The sequence below is a fragment of the Ischnura elegans genome, chromosome 3 (assembly GCF_921293095.1).
Source record: "Ischnura elegans chromosome 3, ioIscEleg1.1, whole genome shotgun sequence".
In the NCBI taxonomy this organism is placed as follows: domain Eukaryota; kingdom Metazoa; phylum Arthropoda; class Insecta; order Odonata; family Coenagrionidae; genus Ischnura; species Ischnura elegans.
Window position 1 is genome coordinate 122699088 of NC_060248.1, and position 21261 is coordinate 122720348.

Sequence of the window (21261 nt, forward strand, 5' to 3'; positions counted from 1 at the left end):
GGCGATCCTAGATAATGCGTCCGGCACTACATGGCATCCCCCTTTGCGGTGGACTATTTCGCAGTCAAACTGCTGGAGTTGCGAAATCCATCTCGCGAGGCGGCCCTGGGGGTTATTGAAGTTTGCAAGCCACTTGAGGGAGGCATGGTCCGTGATGACCAGGAAGCGATAGCCTTCGACATAGGGTTTAAATTTACTAATGGCAAATAATACGGCCAAACATTCCCTCTCGGTCGTGCTGTAATTCCTTTCGGCAGGTGTTAAGGTTCGCGAACAGTAGGCAATGACGCGGTCCCGCCCTTCATCTTTTTGGGTCAAAACGCCTCCTATTCCTACCCCGGAGGCGTCGCACTCTATAATAAACGGCAAGTCAAAGTTGGGGCAGGTTAAAATGGGCGCGGATATGAGACACTCTTTCAATTTAATAAAAGAAGCCTCTTGTTCCTCTGACCAATAAAATTTTTTTTCGACTATTTTTCAACAAGTCCGTGAGCGGCGCGGCTATGGACGCAAAACGGGGTACGAACCTGCGATACCAACCTACGAATCCTAGAAACCGCCGGAGTTCGGTAACATTTGTGGGTGGGGGATATTTGGCTACCGCGGAAATCTTTTCTGGGTCGGTTTCCAATTCCCCATTGCCCACGATATATCCCAAAAATTTCAGGCGGGGTTTGGCAAACTGGCATTTTTCTACGTTAATCTTTAAACCCGCTTTTCTCAGGCGTTTAAATACCTCTCTTAAATGACTTAAGTGATCACGAAACGAAGAGCTCACTATAACAATATCATCTAAATAAGCAAACGTGTGGGGTTCTAATTCGGCTCCTATAATCTTGTCCATGAGCCGTTGGAAAGTTGCCCCTGCGCTATGTAGACCGAAGGGCATTACTTTAAATTGGAACAAACCACGGCCGGGGATGGTGAAAGCCGTAACCTCCCGACTTCCTTCTTCTAATTCCACTTGCCAATACCCTTTTTCTAGGTCTAAAGTAGAGACATACTTTCCCGCCCTCAGTTTATCGAGTATGCTGGCAATATACGGCAGGGGGTATGCGTCTTTTCTACTAACACTATTAACTTTCCTGAAGTCCACAACAAATCTTCTGGTCCCGTCCTTTTTGGGGACCAGTAAGACGGGGGAAGACCACGAACTATTTGAAGGTTCGATAATCCCCCTTTTCAACATCTCTTCCACCTGGACGTTAATCATGCTTTGTATTACGGGAGAGACGGGATAGTATCTTTGTTTGATGGGAGTGGCATTGTCTAACACGATTTTATGTTTCACCACACGAGTGCGTCCCGGAACAAGGTCAAATTGTTTAATCTCTGCGTCCAGAAATCGCATAAGGGCGTCATCCTCCTCGGGCTTGAGATGACAGTCGGCACGTAGTGCCTGCAAGCTCCCCTCGTCCCGCGCGGGGTAATCAAAAGAAGGATTGACGGGGATATCCGCGGTGCCTATTTTTACAGTGTTTTCCGAAAAATCTAGTCTCGCACCGACTTTCGTAAGATAATCCGTTCCCAATACCACACAATAGGGCATACGCGGGAGGATGGCAACCACTATCCGAACTTCTCTATCGCCCGCGAGTACGGGAAGGACTGCGGATTTTAGGCTGGAAGCCCTGCTCCCGTCAGCCATTTCTAGTTGGGTATTACGCTCCTGTGTGGGAATATCTAGCCGGCGTAACCATTTTTCCACGGAGGCATTAATTACCGACTGAGTCGCACCGGTATCTATCAGCGCTGGCCATTTACGACTAAAGATCTCTACCTCCACGAACATTCGCCCGGAGACAGAGCACACCAAAGGCTTTGGCTGACACATGGCATGCCTAACCGTAATAAGCCAATCTTCCCAATTATTTTCCAGGCCTGCAGGTTTATACTGGCCACTACGACGCTCATGGCCTGGATTCAGAGCGTCGTTCTTTCGTTTCCCGAGCAATCGCAATTATTAACGACTCGTCCCTTTTTACCACAGCGATGGCAGAACTTTGAGAGAGGTTTGCCGCATTGGCGAAAGAAGTGATTCGGGGAGTCGCAATTCCAACACTTTACTGCCGGGGGCCGATCTTTTTCTGCAGAACTTAGAACCGGCACGGACCCAAAACCTACAGCACTATCGCGGGCAAAACCAAATTCAGAATCTACCATATCAGACTGCTCCGGAGGCGGTTTATATGCTTCTTTCCGCGATCTCTGCTCCTCCACAGCGCGACCAAAAATAAGCAATTCTCTCATGCTGGAAAATGTGTTTGACAAACTGAGTCCTAAGTAGTCTGGGTGTAAATTCCCATACGCCAACTCAGTTAAATCCCTCTCAGCCAGCGGTTGTCTTAGACGCCTATTCATGGCGGACATGCATGTTAAAAATGCATTTATTCTCTCACCCGCCCCTTGCGTACGCACGAACATGTCTTTCCGCAGCCGCATGTCGTAATCTGCTGGCAGATAAGCTTCGCGGAGTCTATCTCTAAGACAGGAAAATGAGTCAAATGACTCGCGGTTCACTCGAAACCACTTCAAAGCCTGCCCTTTTAAGACTTCCGGAGCGAGTCGCAGCATAACGGTATCGGTAGCCTCGTTGAATATTTGAAACTCCTCACAGGCTTCCAAGAATGAAGCAACGCTTTCTGTTTCATCCCCGCGGAAGGAAAGTCCCTTTCTAGCGGCTAATTTCGACCAATCGATAGGTCCTAAACGCGGATTTACACTAACCGTAGCCTCCGCTAAACGTTTCAATAAACTATCGACCGAGTTCCCCTCAAAAACGGGAGGCGCGGTCGAAGCCTCAGCGGCAGGTAGATTTTTACAATACTCCCTTAACGCACTTCGAATCTGATCTAAAGTACCCTCTGTTGGTAAACCGAATCTCGTGCAATAAGAGATCGCTTCCGTCTTGGATAACTCATTTATCCACGAGGTACCTGTTTTGCCTTCCATCACTAGCTACAAACAAAAGGAAAAAGGAGATGAGGTACTAATCTTCTTTTCCCGGGGTTCGTCGGGATAAACTACAGGGCAGGGTGAACCACGGGAAGGAACCAACGATGGGATAGGGAAAACAACGTTGACCCTAACGAAAACACTAACCTTGAACCTCGTGGTGGAAGCGGATGGACGTCTCCCAATGCAATTCTGGCCCCACGTTGCTGCGCCAAAATGTGACAGTTCTGCCGCGGGTTAAGCTCTGGGTCGAGGTCCGTTGTGATGAACGATTGGGCGCCAGTACGGGATGCTGAGCAAGAGTGAAATTATTCCGCCCGTACTCGGAATAATACCAACTTCCCACTTGGGGAAGGTAATTCCCTCAGTAAAAGTTGGGGAGGGACCGTGCTAGCGGTCAAACCTATCCCTTTTTCATCACTGGGAATTAGGGGAAGGTAATCAGGATAAAAAAAACTAAGGTATAGAGCTTACTCGAAGCGAGGATCTGGGTAGCAGGTCACTCGGCCACATAAAGAAAAAAACTACATTACCGAAAATTAAAACCTCAGTGATTCGGGTAGGCTTCGCCCTCGGGTCTTCTTCGAACGACTGCCTCGAGTATCCCTCTCTGGCTCACTTCCTCGCTACCTAATGAAGCGCCACCGCCGCGGTCGGAGGTGGAAATATAGTAATGACAAAAGAAGAGCGGCGAGCGCGGTGGCGTAGGACCGGGCAGCCGTCACACAGGCCACTCCTAAGCTTATTTTACGGTATCTAAGTTTCGTAATTTCCATGGCAATTAACCGACGTTCTTAGCGCTTTGTGTACTGTGGTTCAATTCCTGATACAGAATCTAATACCCAATATTTACTCCTTTTTTTATAACATTTTATGCTACTACGATGCTGTACTTAAATCGTGTGCAAATAAAACTTATGAATACTTCCAAGTGATATTTTAATTCAATGAAAAAACTTATTTGACCCAATTTACTACAGTCAAGTCTTTCAAATCATATTATCAATAACAAATGCAGCTCGATTTGATAGATCAAGTTGGTACAGGTTTCATGAGTAAAGGGTAACCTTTAACTTGGATTATTTTCATTAGCTAATGGCTTGATTATTCAAAAGGGCTCGATTTTCCTCTTATTAAAACATTTCACTCACTCCCATGGCCATTTATACCCTAATTGATACTTAGCCTCGCCAACTGCCTGCCTCCAACTCTTTCTAACTTCTGCATCCGCCTCGCTGACTCCCATTTTCCCCATATCAACCAACACCTCTTCCTTCCACCTTTTTCTCGATCTTCCTGGAGATCGTCTTCTATCAGGGTTTTCTGCCCAGACTTCTAGGCCTCTTGCCATCTCCGTATCATGTGCACAGCCCATCGCTATCTGTGGTTCATAACTTCAACTACTACGTCTGGCGAGTTGAATAGATCTCTGATAAAAACATTTAGCACGGTATCAATCGTTCATTATTGCAATTATCGTTCTCCCGTTCCAGTCTGAGCTAGCGCAGTTCTCCACAGTGTCTCCCTCCGTCACGACGCCGCTACGAATCAAGCGGAGAAATTGAGACGCCAGAATGCGTGATGCAGATTCTCAAGTCTCGCCTCTAATTCTTCCCTTTGTCTTCGACCTCTTCCCGAATTTCCTCTACGCCCCCTCCCAGTGTGGCGGAGTGACGAAGTATAACTAATCGAATCACTGTCCACGATTCCATCTTCGGTAATTTGGGGTCATCCATTAATTACGACAAAGTGAGAGAACTTAGCTACTTCTCCCTCGTTAGACCCCATTGGAGTACGCTGCCAGTGTTTGGGACCCTCATGAAAAAGGCTCAATAACAGAGATAGAACGCGTGCAAAGAAGAGCTGCCAGGTATGTGAAAGGTCGTTACGATAGTATTGTTAGTGTAACTGACCTCTTAGATAAACTCGGATGGGAATCTCTGTCGCACCGTAGATTGAAAAATAGACTAAACCTTTTAGATAAATTCAAGAGCAGTGTCTTTTCCAACGAGGTTAACCATATCTTACGGACGCCAACATACTACGGAAGATTTGATCAATTAAATAAAATAAGAGAGATAGATTGTAGAACAGACAGATTCCAAATGTCTTTTTTACACGACTAATAAGAGATTATAACGGCAGCGATAGAACTCCTAAATAGATTGCATGACTTGTAGTGTAGCCTACTAACTTATGTAAAAATTAATGCATGTTTCTTAATTTTATTATTATGTCTAGCAACATATGGTAGTATAATTTGTTAGTATACGTGACGTTTTTTGGACCGTGTGGTGTGCATTTGGGAGTCCAATTGCATGCTGTATGCTGGTGATTGATCACCCCCTGCCAAACACCCTAGAGGTGGCTCGCAGGGTATTATGTAGATGTAGATGAATTACGTGAGGCGTTTACGGGGGGAGGAGGGGGTCAAACCGTTTCTCACTTATTCTCACGAGGGAGGTCTTGGCAAGTATCACGTATTTTTTCCGCATGAATTAGAGTAGTAATCACTCTTGAGACCGTACATGAATCCCCGTGGATTGAGTTAGAACGAATATTGTTTTACCAATTTCATTGGTTTCATCTAAAAAGGGGAGTTCCGGGGTTGGGAAATGAATTTCGGAGAGGGACGGCGCGTGTTTGCAGCACTATTAACGTATTGATCAATGAAATGAACAAGGATCTGAAAAAACCTTCGGCTTACTGTTCCTGCCAGCAAACTACCTCGGCCATCATGCCATTCGGTAGATAAAGTGGACGCATGGTATTACATACTGTAGGTCTAAAACTTTCGGAGCGTTTTTCTCGTGAATGGTTGGCCATCTAGTCTTTATATTTGGGTCAATGTGACGCTATGGGATAGTGCTGCAAACACCTGCGTCCTCCCACTCCGAACTTCATTCACCGACCCTGGCACTCACCTTGTAAGTATTTTACTGTTCAATTTCTTCACTGCATTATAGACTATAAGTGAATTGTATTTGGGACAAAAGGCAGCAGTGAAAGTGAATGAAAACGTGACTGAATGGGTGGAGCTAGGTAGAGGGGTTAGCCAAGGGTGTTGTTTGTCACCAACTCTGTTCAATATGTATGTTGAAGACATGATAAGAGTGACATTAGATGAAATAGAAGTATGTAAGTATTGGTGGGGTAAAAATAAGATGCATTAGATTTGCTGATGATATGGTGGTTTTAGCCGAGGACACAGAGTCATTGCAGATATCGGTAACAGCGTTGGAGGAAGGAATGGAAACATATAGAATGAAAATAAACGTTAAGAAGACTACAGTGATAAAAGTGAGAAATGTAGATGGTATGAGGGTGAAGACAAAAGAAGGTGAAATACAGAATGTGAGAACCAACAGCTACTTGGGAACTTTGTTAACTGAAGACTGGAAATGCATAGGAGAAATAAAAAGGAGGATACGGACGGCGAAAGAAGTTTTTAAGAAGAAGAAAAGAGCCTTGTGTAACAAGGCACTGGAATTAAAATTGAGGAATAGATTGGTGAAATGCTATGTGTGGAGTGTGCTTATGTATGGATGTGAGACTTGGATGATGGGAAAGAGAGACAGGGGCAGGATTGGGGCGTTTGAGATGTGGGTTTGAAGGAAGATGGAGGGAATACGGTAGACGGATCGAGTTAGGAATGAACAAGTGTTACATACGATAGATGAGAAAAGAACGTTGATGGACAAAATAAATAAAATGAAGGGTAACTGGCTGGGACATTCGATGAGAGGGAATGGAATTTTGAAAGTAGCTTTGGAGGGAACGGTGGAAGGGGTCAGGAGAAGGGGAAGGAGAAGGCTGAAGTACATCGACAACGTAAAAATTGGAAGATATGGAGACTTAAAAGAGATGGCCGGAGACAGGAGTGAATGGAGACAGCATTGGCGTGCGGGAACTGCCGACGGGCAGAACACCACAAGATGATGACGATGGACTGCGATCTTAGTAATCTTAAATACTGGTCTGACGTACTTTCAAATATAAATAATTAAAAAAAATTGTTTTTTTTTTTCCTTAATAATTCCAACGCAATGAAGAATAGATTAACGTATTGACACTGAAAATACGCATTTTGAACAATAAAGAATAAAGAATAAAGAAATATTTATTGTTCTTGGACCTTTATGGTCCACTAAGAACATACAAGGGCTTACATTCATATTAGAGCTCAGTGCACAGAAGAATAAGATACATGCAAAAAAAATAGAAAATAAATTGTAACAGAATATAGTGGCATATTGGTACAATTACATTTTTTCTTGTAATAGCATTTTAGTGAACATTAGATTTTTAAAAGACATCACTGATTTTGCGGTTTTGATTGGTTCAGGAATACCATTCCATAGCCTTGACCCAACAACTGAAAATGAATTATCAAATGCAGTGGTTCGATGTTGAGGAACAATTAAAAAATCAGCTGATAATCTAGTTACAACATTGCGATATTTCTCTTTACTCTGAAAAAATTGCATAATGTATTCTGGCTGTTTGCAATTAAAAAGTTTGTATAAAAAAGAGGCAAGCATGTATTGCCTCCTTGTTTTTGCTTTAAGCCATTCTAATTTAGAGAAATAAGGGGATATATGTTCATCTTTTTTAAGATCATAAATGAACCTAACACACATATTTAATTGCCGTTGAATCAGGGTGTTAATCTTTTCGGTTAGGTCATTATATACAAGGCAACAGTAATCAATATGGGGGAATATTAACGAGGATACAAGTTGCTTGCGTGTATGAGAGGGCATAAGGTTTTTATGAATTTTTAGCTGAAACAAGATCATGTTGATCTTATTGCTGATGGCTTTAACATGGTTTTGCCAAGACAAATTAGGCATCAATAAGACTCCAAGATTTTTAACGGAGTTTGCATATGATATTTCGGCATCACCAACAAAAATCTTGGGCAGAACATCAAAGTCGACATGTTTGAGTAGTTTTGAGGTACCAAATAACATAGATTTTGTTTTCCTGGGGTTAAGCACAAAGTTATTGTCTGCAGCCCATGAAGTGATGGCCTGAACGTCCTGATTTACTTTGGAAATTGCATCATTCAGCTCATACAAATGACAGTGAAAATAAATCTGTAGGTCGTCGGCATATAAGAGATATTTACAGTTTAGAATACACCTGGGCAGATCAAGGACATACAGGGAAAATAGGAGAGGACCAAGAACTGACCCTTGGGGGACCCCGCAATGGACAGTAGTCCATTGCGATGTATTCCCATTCGCGTCCTTGACTGCCTGTTGACGATCTTTTAGATAGGAGTAAAACCAGTTAAGTGAGGAACAGGAAAAATTAAGGTTTTTCAACTTGTGGAGAAGTTTGGCGTGATTAACAAGACCAAAAGCATTGGTGAAATCAAATAGTACCAGAATTGTAACCATCCGTTTATCAATTCCTTGACGTATATCATCCGTTAATTTGAGTAGCGCTGTTTGCGTAGAGAAGTTTTTCCGAAATCCAGATTGATATGGATCATGCAAGTTGCATTGGTCCAGATAATTCGTTACCTGCTGAAAAACAATTTTTTCTAAGCATTTAGAAAGAGAGCACAGAATAGAGATTGGCCGATAATCACTGGGAGAAGTTGGTTTTTTAACTTTTTGTATTGGTGTGATTAGTGAATATTTCCATACATTCGGAAATTCAGATGACGATAAGGAAAAATTATAGATATCAAGTATTACAGGTAGAAGTACAGTTGACGCGGCCTTTATAAATTTAACTGAGATTCCATCGACCCCAGTTGAGTTCGATTTAGCGAGAGATAACGTTTTACGTAGGTTGTGTGGGGTTACGTGTTGGAAGAAGAAATTTCTCTCGTTATAGGGTACAAGTGGATCAAGGTTAGAGAGACTGAATATGTCAGCAATGTTATTTGCCTCGAAGGTAAAGGCGGGAGTGAAGTGCTTGTTTAGATCATCGATAGATAATTCATGTAAGGGCTGCTTGTTTCGTCGCTGAACGAGTCCAATACTTCTAAGTTCCTTCCAGACCTTGTTTGGTTCTGTCAAATTGGAGAAGGTGGTTGCATAATATTTTTTCTTGGCTTCCGTGACGAGATGCTTTACCTGATTACGCAAGACGATAAACTCAGTGTAAGCAGTCTGGCTTTTTGTTCGTGTGAAAATTCTACGTGAAATATCACGTTCCTTCATTTTTTGCTTAATGTCACTAGTCAGCCAGGGGGCTGAAGGCCGTCTAGGTGCGCATGTTCGCAGGGGGGCATGACAATTTATGCACTCTAAACAATCTCACTTGAGATTAGAGGGAGGGGGGAAGGGAAGGTGGTTGAGACATATCTCACGATATCTCACTAAGGGGGGAGAGGAGGGTCTAAAAATCGCCAAAATCACCTCACGTTGCCGCCCCCTTATACCTGTACGCCCTGTACGCCTGTACCTTATTGTTGGACGCCCCTTTATACCTGTAAACGATACATTAGAAAAGCATTTTTTACTTCTAATCCACCCCAAAGATCGTGCAAGAAATCGCTATATTTGAGTAATCGTTAGATTTTGCGAATCAAAACTGAAAATTTGAATTCCATGCGGTATGATCGAAATGCATCTCAAGTTACATTACCTTGTTAACAGGTGTAAATTTTTGGTTGAACACGTTGATTTTAATTTTATTTATTCCCATACCAACGAATACAGCACATATTGGCTGATTTACATCGGGGTTTTCAACGAGTTAACAATTTCAAGTGTACGGAAATCCATGCCCTGAATGTGGGCAACCTACTCAGGCGGGACTCGAAGCCGCGACATCTTGTTTGACAGGCGCGGACTTTAATCCGCCGCCACCGAGGCCGGCAAAAGTTTCTATTCATGCCTGAAGTGCCTCTATCAAAATTTAAATGATTAGTCCAAGCAATATCATCAAATAATAATTAAAATGCTGTTTTGCACGATGGTCCTCCAGAAATATTGACAAAAATTGACAATTGAGAAAATATTGACAACAATTGCATCATGAAAGGGAACAAAATTAAAATAATTTAGTGGGTGAGAAGCCAAGGGTGATTTTTTTCTCAACAGAGTTAGGTAAATTTAATTGTTAGAAGAAATACACAAAAACTTGGTTGCCATGGGATACGAGTGAGTCTCTGGAAAATAAGGAATAAATAGGGGTATTAAGCGGAATTAATGCACATGATGATATGATCTATCAAATTCATAACTTTTCAATGATATTCCTCGTAATTAAAAACATTATGCTGCAAAATATTGGATAAAAGTGGATCGCATAGCACTCATCGCCGCACCGCGGACATTTTTTAAAGCCTATTAAAATGCGACCGAATTGACAACAGAAATCAGCTCCTACGGGATGTATTCGGCCTCCTCTATTCAGTCCACTTGGATTCACGGTTAGAACTAACAAAAGACGGTGGTAGAGCGCATGAAAAAAATTGAATACGACGCTCCGCGATTTAAAGTCTCACGCTAATTTTCCCGTTCATTCCAAATCGACCAAAGCCCACGCTAATTTTCGTGTTAATTTTATGAGATTACGCGCTAATATTTTCGATGAACGCCGCAATTTCCATGAATCAACGCCCGAGAACTGGAATCACACGCTAAGTGCACTCCATGGGTAATTTATAACTATAAATAAACTATAATTTATTAACGAAATAAACTATACTTAGTATTAACCAGCTCATTTTAATTGGCCACATATACACTACATTGATATGTTTGTATGTCCTGCAATATTGTTTGCATATTTTTCTTCCGTTGTATTTCATTAACTTGTAAATCTTATAAATGCTCATTTCTGTTAATAGTTTCAAATTATTTTCTTCCATTGTATTAGATTAACCTGAAATTTTAGCATATGTTGATTTTTGTTAATTTGTTCAAATTATTTTCTTCTGTTGTATTTGATTATCTTGAAAATTTTGTATATGCTCATTTTTTTTATTGGTTCAAGTGATTATTATGTCTGTTAAATTGATTGCAGAGCTATAAACTGTTTATATAAAAATGTTCTATCGGATGTAAAAATCTGAGAATAATAAATTATATTATATATTATTATCGCCAATTCTTCATTTTTCCATTCATTAATTACGTGGGGATTTAGGGGGGAGGGGTGAAGTTAAATCTCAACCAATCTCACGTGGGGGAAGTGGGGGATCACGCAATTTTGTCAGCAAGAAGCAGTATAATATTGCGAGAAACCTGAGTTGAACTGAGAAAATAATAAAACAATTAAAAAAAAACAAATATCAATGAAGCATGAACTAACGTGTAGGTATACACTGAGAATACGTATTTTGAACGATCTCACGTGAGATTCGAGGGAGAGGTCGGCCAAATCTCACGATATTTCACTAATAGGGGAGGAGGGGTTGGTCGAAAAATCGACGGAATCACCTCACGTAATTAATGGATTAACGTCAATTGTATTGTAATCATTGTAATTGTCAAACTGTAATCGAATGAGGACTTGGCGGTGCAGAAGCAAGAATAGGAAAAGGGGCGAGACAAGGGTGTGCACATAATTTTTGATGTTCACTTCGAGAAAGCCATCAATGAAATCAAAGAGAAAGCTTTGGGTGTCAATATCCACGGCCGCAATAAGTATGCTGCGATTTTCTGACGACATAGCAGCCATAGCCGAGACAGAAAAGGATTTGAAGAAGACTTTGACAAATACGGAAAGGATAATGGCCAGATACCAGCTGAAAATCAACGAAAAGAAGACTAATATCCTTATTATTATAGAATATTTTTATATTAATCAGCAAAAGAGAGGAGGCTAAGACAAACATTAACCTAGGAAAGCATACGCTTGAAGAGGTGAAGGAGTTTTCTTACCTAGGAAACCGAATTACCAACGATTGGTGAAGCAAGAAAGAAATAGTAGACTAGCGCAGGCGAAGAGGGCTTTCAATGCAAAAGAAGAATCTTCTTACAGCCGAGAATACAAGCATAGAATTAAGGAAACAATTCATCAGATGCTACTTATGGAGTATGCTTCTCTATGGAAGCGAGGCTTGGACGTTGACAGCAGCAGAGATGTCAAGAGTGGAGGCATTCGGAATGCGGTGCTATCGGAGAATGATGAAGATAAAATGGATTGACCGTGACGAGGAAGTAACGAGGGAGTGCTAAGAAGCAGTGGCGCAGCGAGGAGGGGGGTTTGGGGGTTAACCCCCCCCCCCCCCCACAGCTCAGAGAAATTTTAAGTTAAATCTATTTTACTTAATTGGATTAATATCGCTTATAGAATTGTGTGAGTATTAACAAAATATCCCTCAGAAGGCCGTAAAACTCAACACTTTGAACCATTTATCTTAATTTTTTTCTTGCGGAGGGCCCCCGCACCTATCGCTTACCCTGGAGGGTATACCACACCCTCAGGCACCCAAGTATTAGTTGCGCCTGAAACCCCCCTTAGCCTTATTTTTTGGTTGCGCCCCTGCTAAGAAGAGTGGAGGAAAAGAGAAGCCTCCTAAAAACCTTAAGCAGAGGACGGAACACATTTTGAGGCATTTTGGACCGATGAAGACCATCATTGAAGGAAAGGTGGAAGGGAAGAAGAGCAAGGGACGGCCCCGAATGAGTTACATGTAACGGATTATAAAGGATGTAAAAGAGAAGAAATGCGTCGTATGAGAAGGCTAGCGGATAGGCGAGGGGAGGCGGCAGGTTGGAAGTAAATTGCACGCAACTGATCGCATCGTAGATATTAAATCCGCTCAAATGGTTTTAATTCCTGGATCACTTTTATCGCCGCCGAATGTGACTCATCTGACCCGGAGCGGGGGTTCCTAAGGCGCAGGGGCATGCCCTCTCCGCGACCAAAGCGCTCCAAATTACGTCCCAAAACCGCCGAGTGCGTCACCGCGGACCCTCCCGCCCCCCGTCCCTCCCGCTAACTGCACTCCCACCCAATGAAATCGGACCCTCGCGAGATGAAAGCGCTCCCGCCTCGCTAGCGGACGTCTCCGTGGGTCCATTGGCTTTTCGGACAAGTCCGATGCTCTTTGCATAGTAGGAGATGACGAACAAATGTCCATAATCCAGGTGACAAGGGGACCTCATAGAGGAAGCCCTATTTCATCCCATAGAAGGCTGATTTCTGTTGCCACTTCGGCTGCATTTTAATCGGTTTTCAAAAATGTCCACGGCGCTGTGATGAGTGGAATGCGATCCACTTTTTTCCAACATTTTGCATTATAATGTTTGTAATTTGGCAACGTAATCGAAAATGAGAAGGAGACTTCGTTGTTTTCCACTAATTTATTTTGTCCGTACCTACAAATAAACTAGTGGAAATTACGGAAGGTAGGACAAAATAAATTAATGGAAAACAACGAAGTCTCCTTTTCATTTTCGAGTATTAACTTCCACACAGTTGAGCCTAATACAATTGAACGAATTGGCAATGTTATGTTTGGCAACTGTGATTCCCACGTCACTTTTTCCTATTTTTAATTGTTATTAGCATTCTAATCAATATTAAGGACTGCAGAAACCTAAATAAGTTTCATAGCGTCTTTACTATAAACAAATCGTAACCATTTTCAATAATTAATTTATCAATACTTATAGCTACAGCATTTTTAGCCAGCTTTTTTCTAGATTTCAGCCCACTGTGCGCCGGGTTTTCTCTCCACCCTTCCTTCCCTACCTTCATCTACAGACTACCCCGCAAGCCGCCTCAATAGGCGTGTGGCGGGGGTTGTAAGGACACCGGCCGAACAAGCAAATGAAAGAGAAAAGCAATGACGAAATTCCACATAGTATTCATTTAAGTCCTTTGTCGTTGGGGGTAAAACGAATTCCCATACCTATCCGTTCGGCGAGATATTGACATATGGTCTAAATGATATAGAAAACCCTCAATAACTTTAAGTATCAAAGTTGCCAGGGAGGCAAAAGTAATGAAAGTTGCTGTTGATTTTGACGGTGCAAGAAAAAGTACACGGAAGTTCAGAATGTTTTACGTCAAACATTAAGAGGAAAATACATAAATAAACATAATAAATTGTAACTAGTGGTCTGAAATACCATTCAATCGCTGCTATATGACAACATATCTCTTAATTTATCGTTTCTGTCAGACCTGGAAATATAGTGAGTAAATAAATTAGTTATCGGTCGCCTCCTTCAAATAGCATACCACAACCGAATCCCATTAGAGGCTTATATCCTGTATTAGCTGCTGTTACAGTGTCTGTGGGTAAGGTAGTTTTAGAAGTTAAGAATCTTTGGATAGACTCTTTGCCTATATGGAACATATATTTCTTTTTGATACCCACTGCATTGTATGCACTTGTTGCCTGAGCTCGTAAATCCAGCTTAAAATGTCGCTTTCCCTTCTTTCTTACTATCTTCTCTCTGGGTGCTGCCACTCACCTTTCTCCATTCTTTCCCCCTCCCCCTCCTTCATCATCATTGGTCAACAATCCTAAGGTTGATTTGACGCAGCTCTCCATTCCTCTCTCCTGGCCCGGGGGAAGAGGGGGCCGGATTGTGGCCTCACCCGGGCCAGGTTAAATAAAACGAAAAGTCAAGTCAAGTCCTATCCTCTAGCTTTTTCATAGCTACGTATTTCTTCTCTTTCACGTCCAGAACCAGGGACGCAGCTAGGAATTAAGGCTGGGGGGTTTAGGTGTAACTAATAACGGGGTGTGTGGAGGTATGAAATACCCGCCAGGATAATCGATAGGTGCGAGATTAATAAATTGCGGAATTTTAAGATAAACGGTTCAAAATGGTGAGTTTTACAGCTTTCAGAGGAATATTTAATTAATCCTTACATTATTCTATTAGTAATATTTAACCAATTAAGTAAAATGGACTAAACTTAAAATTTCTCTGAGCTCTGGGGGGGGGGGGGGGGGGGGGGGGGGGGAGGTTTAACCCCCAAACCCCCCCCCCCCCCTCGCTGCGCCACTGTCCAGAACAACCTATGCTACGTGACCTATTAAGGGCCTTTCTTTTCCTCTATTTCCATTTACTTATCCTTCTAAGATTACTTTCATCATATCTCATAAAGTGGCCAACTAATTGTAAGTTGTTCTGTCTTCTGCCTAAGGTTTTCAGAAGACTTCTCTCTCCTCCCACTCTTCTTAGCACTTCCCCGATACTTATACAGTCGATCCATTTTATCGTCATAATTCTTCGATAGCACCACATTTAGAATACTTCCACTCTTTACTCCTTCTCCAAAAGCAGAATAATTACAAATGAATGCGGTTGTTTCAAAGATCTTTATTTTCTGAATGACACGATCTATTCTCACGACCTCCGAAAACAACAGACTCGAGGTGTGTTCTGAATATAACGGGGATATTAGTTTAAAAAAATATTAATTTGTTCGTCTACAAACTTTGTCTCTTTGAAAATAGTCCTCATTAGCTATTGCGCAGTTTTGCCAGCGCTTCTTTTAATCCTCGGAACACTCCTCAAACTCGATCTTTGGAGTCGTCTTTCGCTCTGTCAGCGATTTGTTCTAATGTCATCTATGCTCATAAATCGATGGTCCTTTAAGGTTATCTTTATCTTTGGAAATAGAGAAAAGTCACACGGAGCCATGTTTGGCGAATATGGAGACTGGGGCTTCGTTACAATATTGTTTTTGGCAAAAAATTCACGCACAGGCAGTGAGATGTGAGCCGAAAGTCGCCGAGCCCATTGAAACGCGTTTAACCTTAGCGACTGCGACACAAAATCTAAATACGGAATGTAACTTAAAATTTTAGCATAATTTAGGAGCATGGACACTTCCTCAATCAAAGAATATTGACAATCGGACTCTCCAAACCAGCAGACTTTAAAAATCACGTTTTTTTCTGAACACACCACGTACATCTTCCAGTTTTACAAAAATTATCACTCCTTGGTTACCTCACCCAAAGAAGTCAATTTTTTATTCAAAATACTCAAAGAGCTGTGAATATGTAGTAGGCAGTGGCAGCCCACCAGTTGGTAATAAAAAAAAACAAAAATCACATGGTGTGACATAGCAACTGCCAACAGTCCTCAAACTCATTTGAAGAAAATTGAATGCCGACTTTTAATTCATCGGGTCACTCATAGAGGACATCTTAAACATTTGTGATGCCAATAAATATACACATTTAGGGAAAAGTTAAAACCTTAGATTGCTGTGGTTATAAAAATTAATCGAGCAGTAATTGCCGGGATTACAGTGTGCAGTAGGATGTATACGCAGAAAAATGAGGGAGACAGAGTATTCTCGTATTTTATTTCGTGAGAGACAATGCACGAAAATACCGTCTGCTTAGCTAACTTGGAACTGTTTGTGAACATTATCAGCTACTCATCGGAAACTATCGTGTGACGTACCATTTCTTTCAACTATTTGGAATAACTAATCAATTGCCCTTCGGATCATTCATGAGGACATCTTCGAAAAGACATCTTCTCCTGAACCTATATTTTATCCTTTTTTATATTTTTTATTGTTTATATTTATAAAAGCTTTAGATTATAAGTTTTATATTCAATGTAAAGGCCGTATCGACTATTTTTGAGTAATTAAATAAATAAAAATATCAACCAAACCAGGCACATTTAGATTGTTAACTATCATGCCTGCCCATTGCATGCACATAGCTAGCATTGATCACTTATAAACCCTTACTGAAAGGTCACTGCCCACTTTCAATTTAAAAGATGATCGCAAACACCAGAATAATCGGAAATAACGGATAAATTTAATGCAGAAACACCAGCTGTTCACTCGTTCCCCCGATGGCCACTTACTTCATGGACATCACTTTACCGAAACGAAGTCAATGTTGCTACCACAAACGGCAATATCTCTCGCAAATCTCGACTAAATTAGAGATTACACCGCTCTTCTTCACGTGGAAATCATGTAGATACGCAGTTTGCACAATTTTAAAATTATAGATCTTTGAAACGTGACGCTATCATTGAAAACCACCCTGCGTTGGCTGTATGTGGCACCACTAGTCACCTGACGGCGATTCAAGAGCACTGAAATCCGGAGGGAAGTAAATTTAATCAATTCTTTGATTCACCATTATTATACGTCAACAATCCTTAGATTGGTTTGACGCAGCTCCTTATTTCTCTCTCCTATCCGCTAGCGTTTTCATAGCGACGTGTTTCTTCTCTTTTATATACTTCATAACTTATACTATGCAGCTAGTTCGTGGCCATCCCTTGCCCCTCTTCCCGTCCACCTGATCTTCTACGATTATCTTCAGTAGGCCGTTATGTCTCATGGTATGACCAACTAAGTTGTCCCTTCTTCTTTGACTTCTCTTTTCGTCCACCCTTCTAAGCACTTCCGAAAACTCGGAGGGAATGAATTCCAGGATCTGGCGGAATATTTCCGAGGTTTTATTTCAAAGTGTACTTATTTTTTTATTATGTGATTTTCAGTCAACTTTCCACTATAGCTGTGTTTATTTTGTTTTTTTTTTCAATTGTACTGATAATCTTGGGAAAGAGTTCGTTATATCTTACTGTCTTCTGTAGACTGGAGAGATACGGAGAAAATAAATGAGAATGTTAATAGGAAAAGATAACGTATTGGAAAAAATAGTTGAGACCAAGGGAAACGGCATGACTCTAGACTAACACGACCAAGGGATGAATCTATATAGGTATTATTAAATACATGTATCTGAAAGCAAAGAAAGGGAAGAAGAAAGATTTTATGAATGGATTGATAAGGTATATGTTGTGTGCCGAGCTAAAGTATGAAATCGAGCAAAATGGCTAGGGTGACTATATGCACGCGATGATATGTAAACATATATATTATTCCTTGAAACGATGGTGGTGGAAGGCTGTTTATTCCCATCAGAGATAAGAATTGGACAAAACCGAAGACTAGTCAGCAGCAAATAATTTTATGAAACCGCCCAGCAATGCACCCAAGAGCAAAAAACCCAAAGTAAAATTAATCCATCCGCTCCGCATCATCATCCGCTTTAGCTTGGGCTCAAAACCAAGATCCATTGATTGTATTTGAACCGAACAGAAGTCCGAAATTCCCATAAGGACCAGTGAAAAACTGGGCACATTTTTCTTCAATATTTCAGCGAAGACTCTGAACTGCAGTGGTATCTGCACAAATTGGATGTATTTTGTCAATAAAAAATGTCCAGAAGTTAGTGAGTCTTTAATGAATCAAGTCACCGGAGACGGGGGTTCAATTATTGAATAGTGAACGAGGCAAAAAATCAGAATCTCCTGGGTCAGCTCAGGTCATAGAGGGATGAGTTTTTTTTTCATTTTCGGACCATTGGCACCGAAGAGGAAAAAGTTTTCGAAGAGCAACTCCCTAGCCAAGCGGATTCGCTCCTGTCGCATCGAGATCGCAACCGAGGTTGACCGAATTGCCGCTGAAGTGAGGGGTGATATCAGCTGTGCCTAGCGTCCTCGTGTTCTATAATGACACTGGAGAGGGTCTGCTTTGCATCCTGTCTTTAAATGGGAATAAAACTGTGGAGCAGCTGCCGACTCTTCGGGATAATAATTTGGTGGTTTACCCTTGCCTTCCACATCACAGTGCTTCAACCGGTACATAAAATATTGACACCCTTGCAGTGATATTATTGTCGCTGTATCAACCACTGTCCTCTCCGCATTCACCCATATGAAGAAGAGCTTCTACACTCTCCTCCGGGTGATGTGAAGAATAATAATTATCGATGGCCCCTCGTCGCTAAGTCACGACCTCTTTACAGTTTTTCGGTATCATTGAAATGGTCTATTTTGCCCTTGTGTGTTATGATACCCCTCAGAATTCCATCGCTATTTGCCCCCTGCTGCTGATTGCTGAAGCTTAGAACATCCGCTCATATCGCGGCTTACCTCTCCATTTAGACAGCGACCCACCATCCGCACTCGATGGCATCAGGACTAAGCCGCAAGCCCATAACCTGAATGAGTTCAATTCATATCCCGGAGGCTTAGTCCTTGCTGAGTGTAACAGTCATTCATCTCCCCTATTATTTCCTTTATCTCATTATCTCCATATCATATTGAACGCTATGCTTCCCGTAACCAATACAAGAGTGCATCAGCTTTTTTTAATATGAGCGAAGGTGGAGGTGACAGTAGTCGGTAGAGCGAAAAATATTTCACAGCAAAGGTGGTGACATATACATACTATACCGGTTGTTGTACTTCGATGTGGAAGTCTCATATTGCTTCTTCCAACACCCATCAAAACAAACCTTTGGCTTGTTTTACTGGGTGACCATATGACCACTCGACCGTCCGAAACACGCACGCACGCAACGAGTTTCTTTTTGTGCAGAGTGACCCGGTTCACAGCTGGCGTGCTGTCTACAGGGCGTTTCTTCTAGATGTTTTTTCTGCTATGAAGTAATTAGATGGTCATGGCACTGACAGTATCAATTTAGGGGGAAGGGATACGGGAGGGGTTGAGGGCAGTTTTGGGTTGTTTGTGATGTAAGGTATTAGAATTTTCATAGTCCTAGAGACTTACGAGCATTTCATTATTTGTATTTCCAAACGTTTTCGAAAATTTATTGATATATGAATTCAGTTCTGTTAGTAAGGGGCAAATTTTTAAATCCTTCCGGATATTTGCGTTGCTTAAGAACCACGGGGCACCGATGATGCGCCTGATAATTACGTTTTCTGCAGTTTGTAACTTCTTTAAGTGGCTTGGCGCCTCGTGAAGCCATACTGGGGAGGCGTAACTCAGTAGCGGCTTGATGGTGCTATTGTAGAATAGAAGTTTAGTTTTCAGGGATATCGGAGCTGATGGCCTTAGTAAAGGTTGCAGGGCTGCGACCGTCCGAAACAATTTTTTTCGCCCATTCCTTTGTTGCCCACACACCTGCAAGCCTGGTGGACGCCCTCAGTGGCCTTAAGCTAAGAGAGCCTAAACCCTGAAAGTGTGTACAATTCACACGCCCTGAAAATTAGTCCGTGGTGAGCTCTATCCTCGCCTATCAAAAATAACCTTTACAATGGTTCACTTAGTGACCACACGGCTCTCCCAAACCCTTTTTTTTACCGTCCTTACACACACTGACACACCTGGAAGTCGATGAGCGCGGGTAGCGCCCTCGTGTAGAAGGCCACCTCGTTGCGGAACAGCGACTCCGACTGGTACGCCTCCCGCGTCTCCGGGTTCTCTGGCAGCGCCTTGAGGATGAACGATCCCTTCCACGGCTCCTCTCCGCTCCAGCCGCGCGCCTGCACCCGGTAGAGCACGGCCGTGTAGTTGTCGCCCCGGCCCGAGCCCTCCGTCGCCTCGAACCACGCGAGCCTGACTCCGGGGTGCGAGTCCCTGATCAGCCGCTGCAGGGACTCGGTGGTCAGCATGGCGGACATGCCGACGGGCGATGGACGCACTCCCAAAGAAAGCGCACCAGGCAGGACGAACACACACGAAAACCACCCCCTGAAACGTGCGTCCCTCTCGCTTTTATATGCACGCACAGACACCCCCTGGTTGGTCCACCCCCCTTCTCTCTCTCTTTACAAGGAGAGAAGGGAGATAAGTCCCCTCGCCGCCGTTATAGTGACACTGCCAGAGAGGAGGTCGCCTCCTTCTCTTCTTAACCGCTCCTTCCAGTACAAGGGCTTCCTCTTCGAGAGAGTCTGGCGGGCACGCGGTCCGTCGCTGCGTTTCGTCGCGAGGTTATGATACCGCTGGCTGGTTGGCTGGGAAAGCGAGCGTGTCGATGTGTCGCGAGGCTCGGAGCGAGAGTGCGTGACGCCAGAGGAAGATTCCACTTGATCGCAATCAAATCCGCCGGGCGACCGAGGAACGGCGCGCACTGGATTGTGGGTGATGAGATGAGATGGCCTAGGGGCGTCCCACCCAGCAACGCGCGGATGCTGGGGGGGGGGGGGGGGGGAAGGGGGTATGCGAGAGACCCACCGCCCCCGCTACTGCCCCCCCCCAATCTTTCGCGGGCTCAAAGCGCGGAGGTTCCGACGACCTAAAGGGGGCGACGCGGAAGGTGTATCTCGGCCGAAAAACCCTTCGGGGACGGTCTGGTGGTTTTGGGGGCCGCCGCGGCGACAGTGACCGCGTGCGGCGATCCCTCGACTATCCCCCGCCGGAGGAATGCTGGCGATGGTTGCGCAAAGCGAGATGCAAAATGCATGTCTCTATCTCTCTCTTTTTTTTCACGGGCGACTATGAGGGACATGGCCAATGAGCGACTGACCGTCACCTTCCACCAGTCTTCCAAGTTAAAGCGAGTCGGACTTCTTCCAATACACTGTCCGTAACAATTGGGATTTAGTCATAAATAAAAAAAATTTCACC

At 42.9% G+C, this 21261-nt stretch overlaps 1 protein-coding gene across 1 annotated transcript in view; it reads right to left on the bottom strand.

The window, feature by feature from the left end:
• The window catches only part of LOC124156481, a 73084-nt gene extending 52340 nt beyond the window's left edge, over positions 1-20744 (bottom strand). Inside the window, exon 1 of the mRNA XM_046531052.1 lies at positions 20019-20744. Within this exon, the coding sequence (XP_046387008.1) occupies positions 20019-20315 (297 nt within the window). The 5' untranslated portion in view covers positions 20316-20744. The remainder of the gene's footprint in view (positions 1-20018) is intronic.
• Positions 20745-21261: the final 517 nt, after the last annotated feature.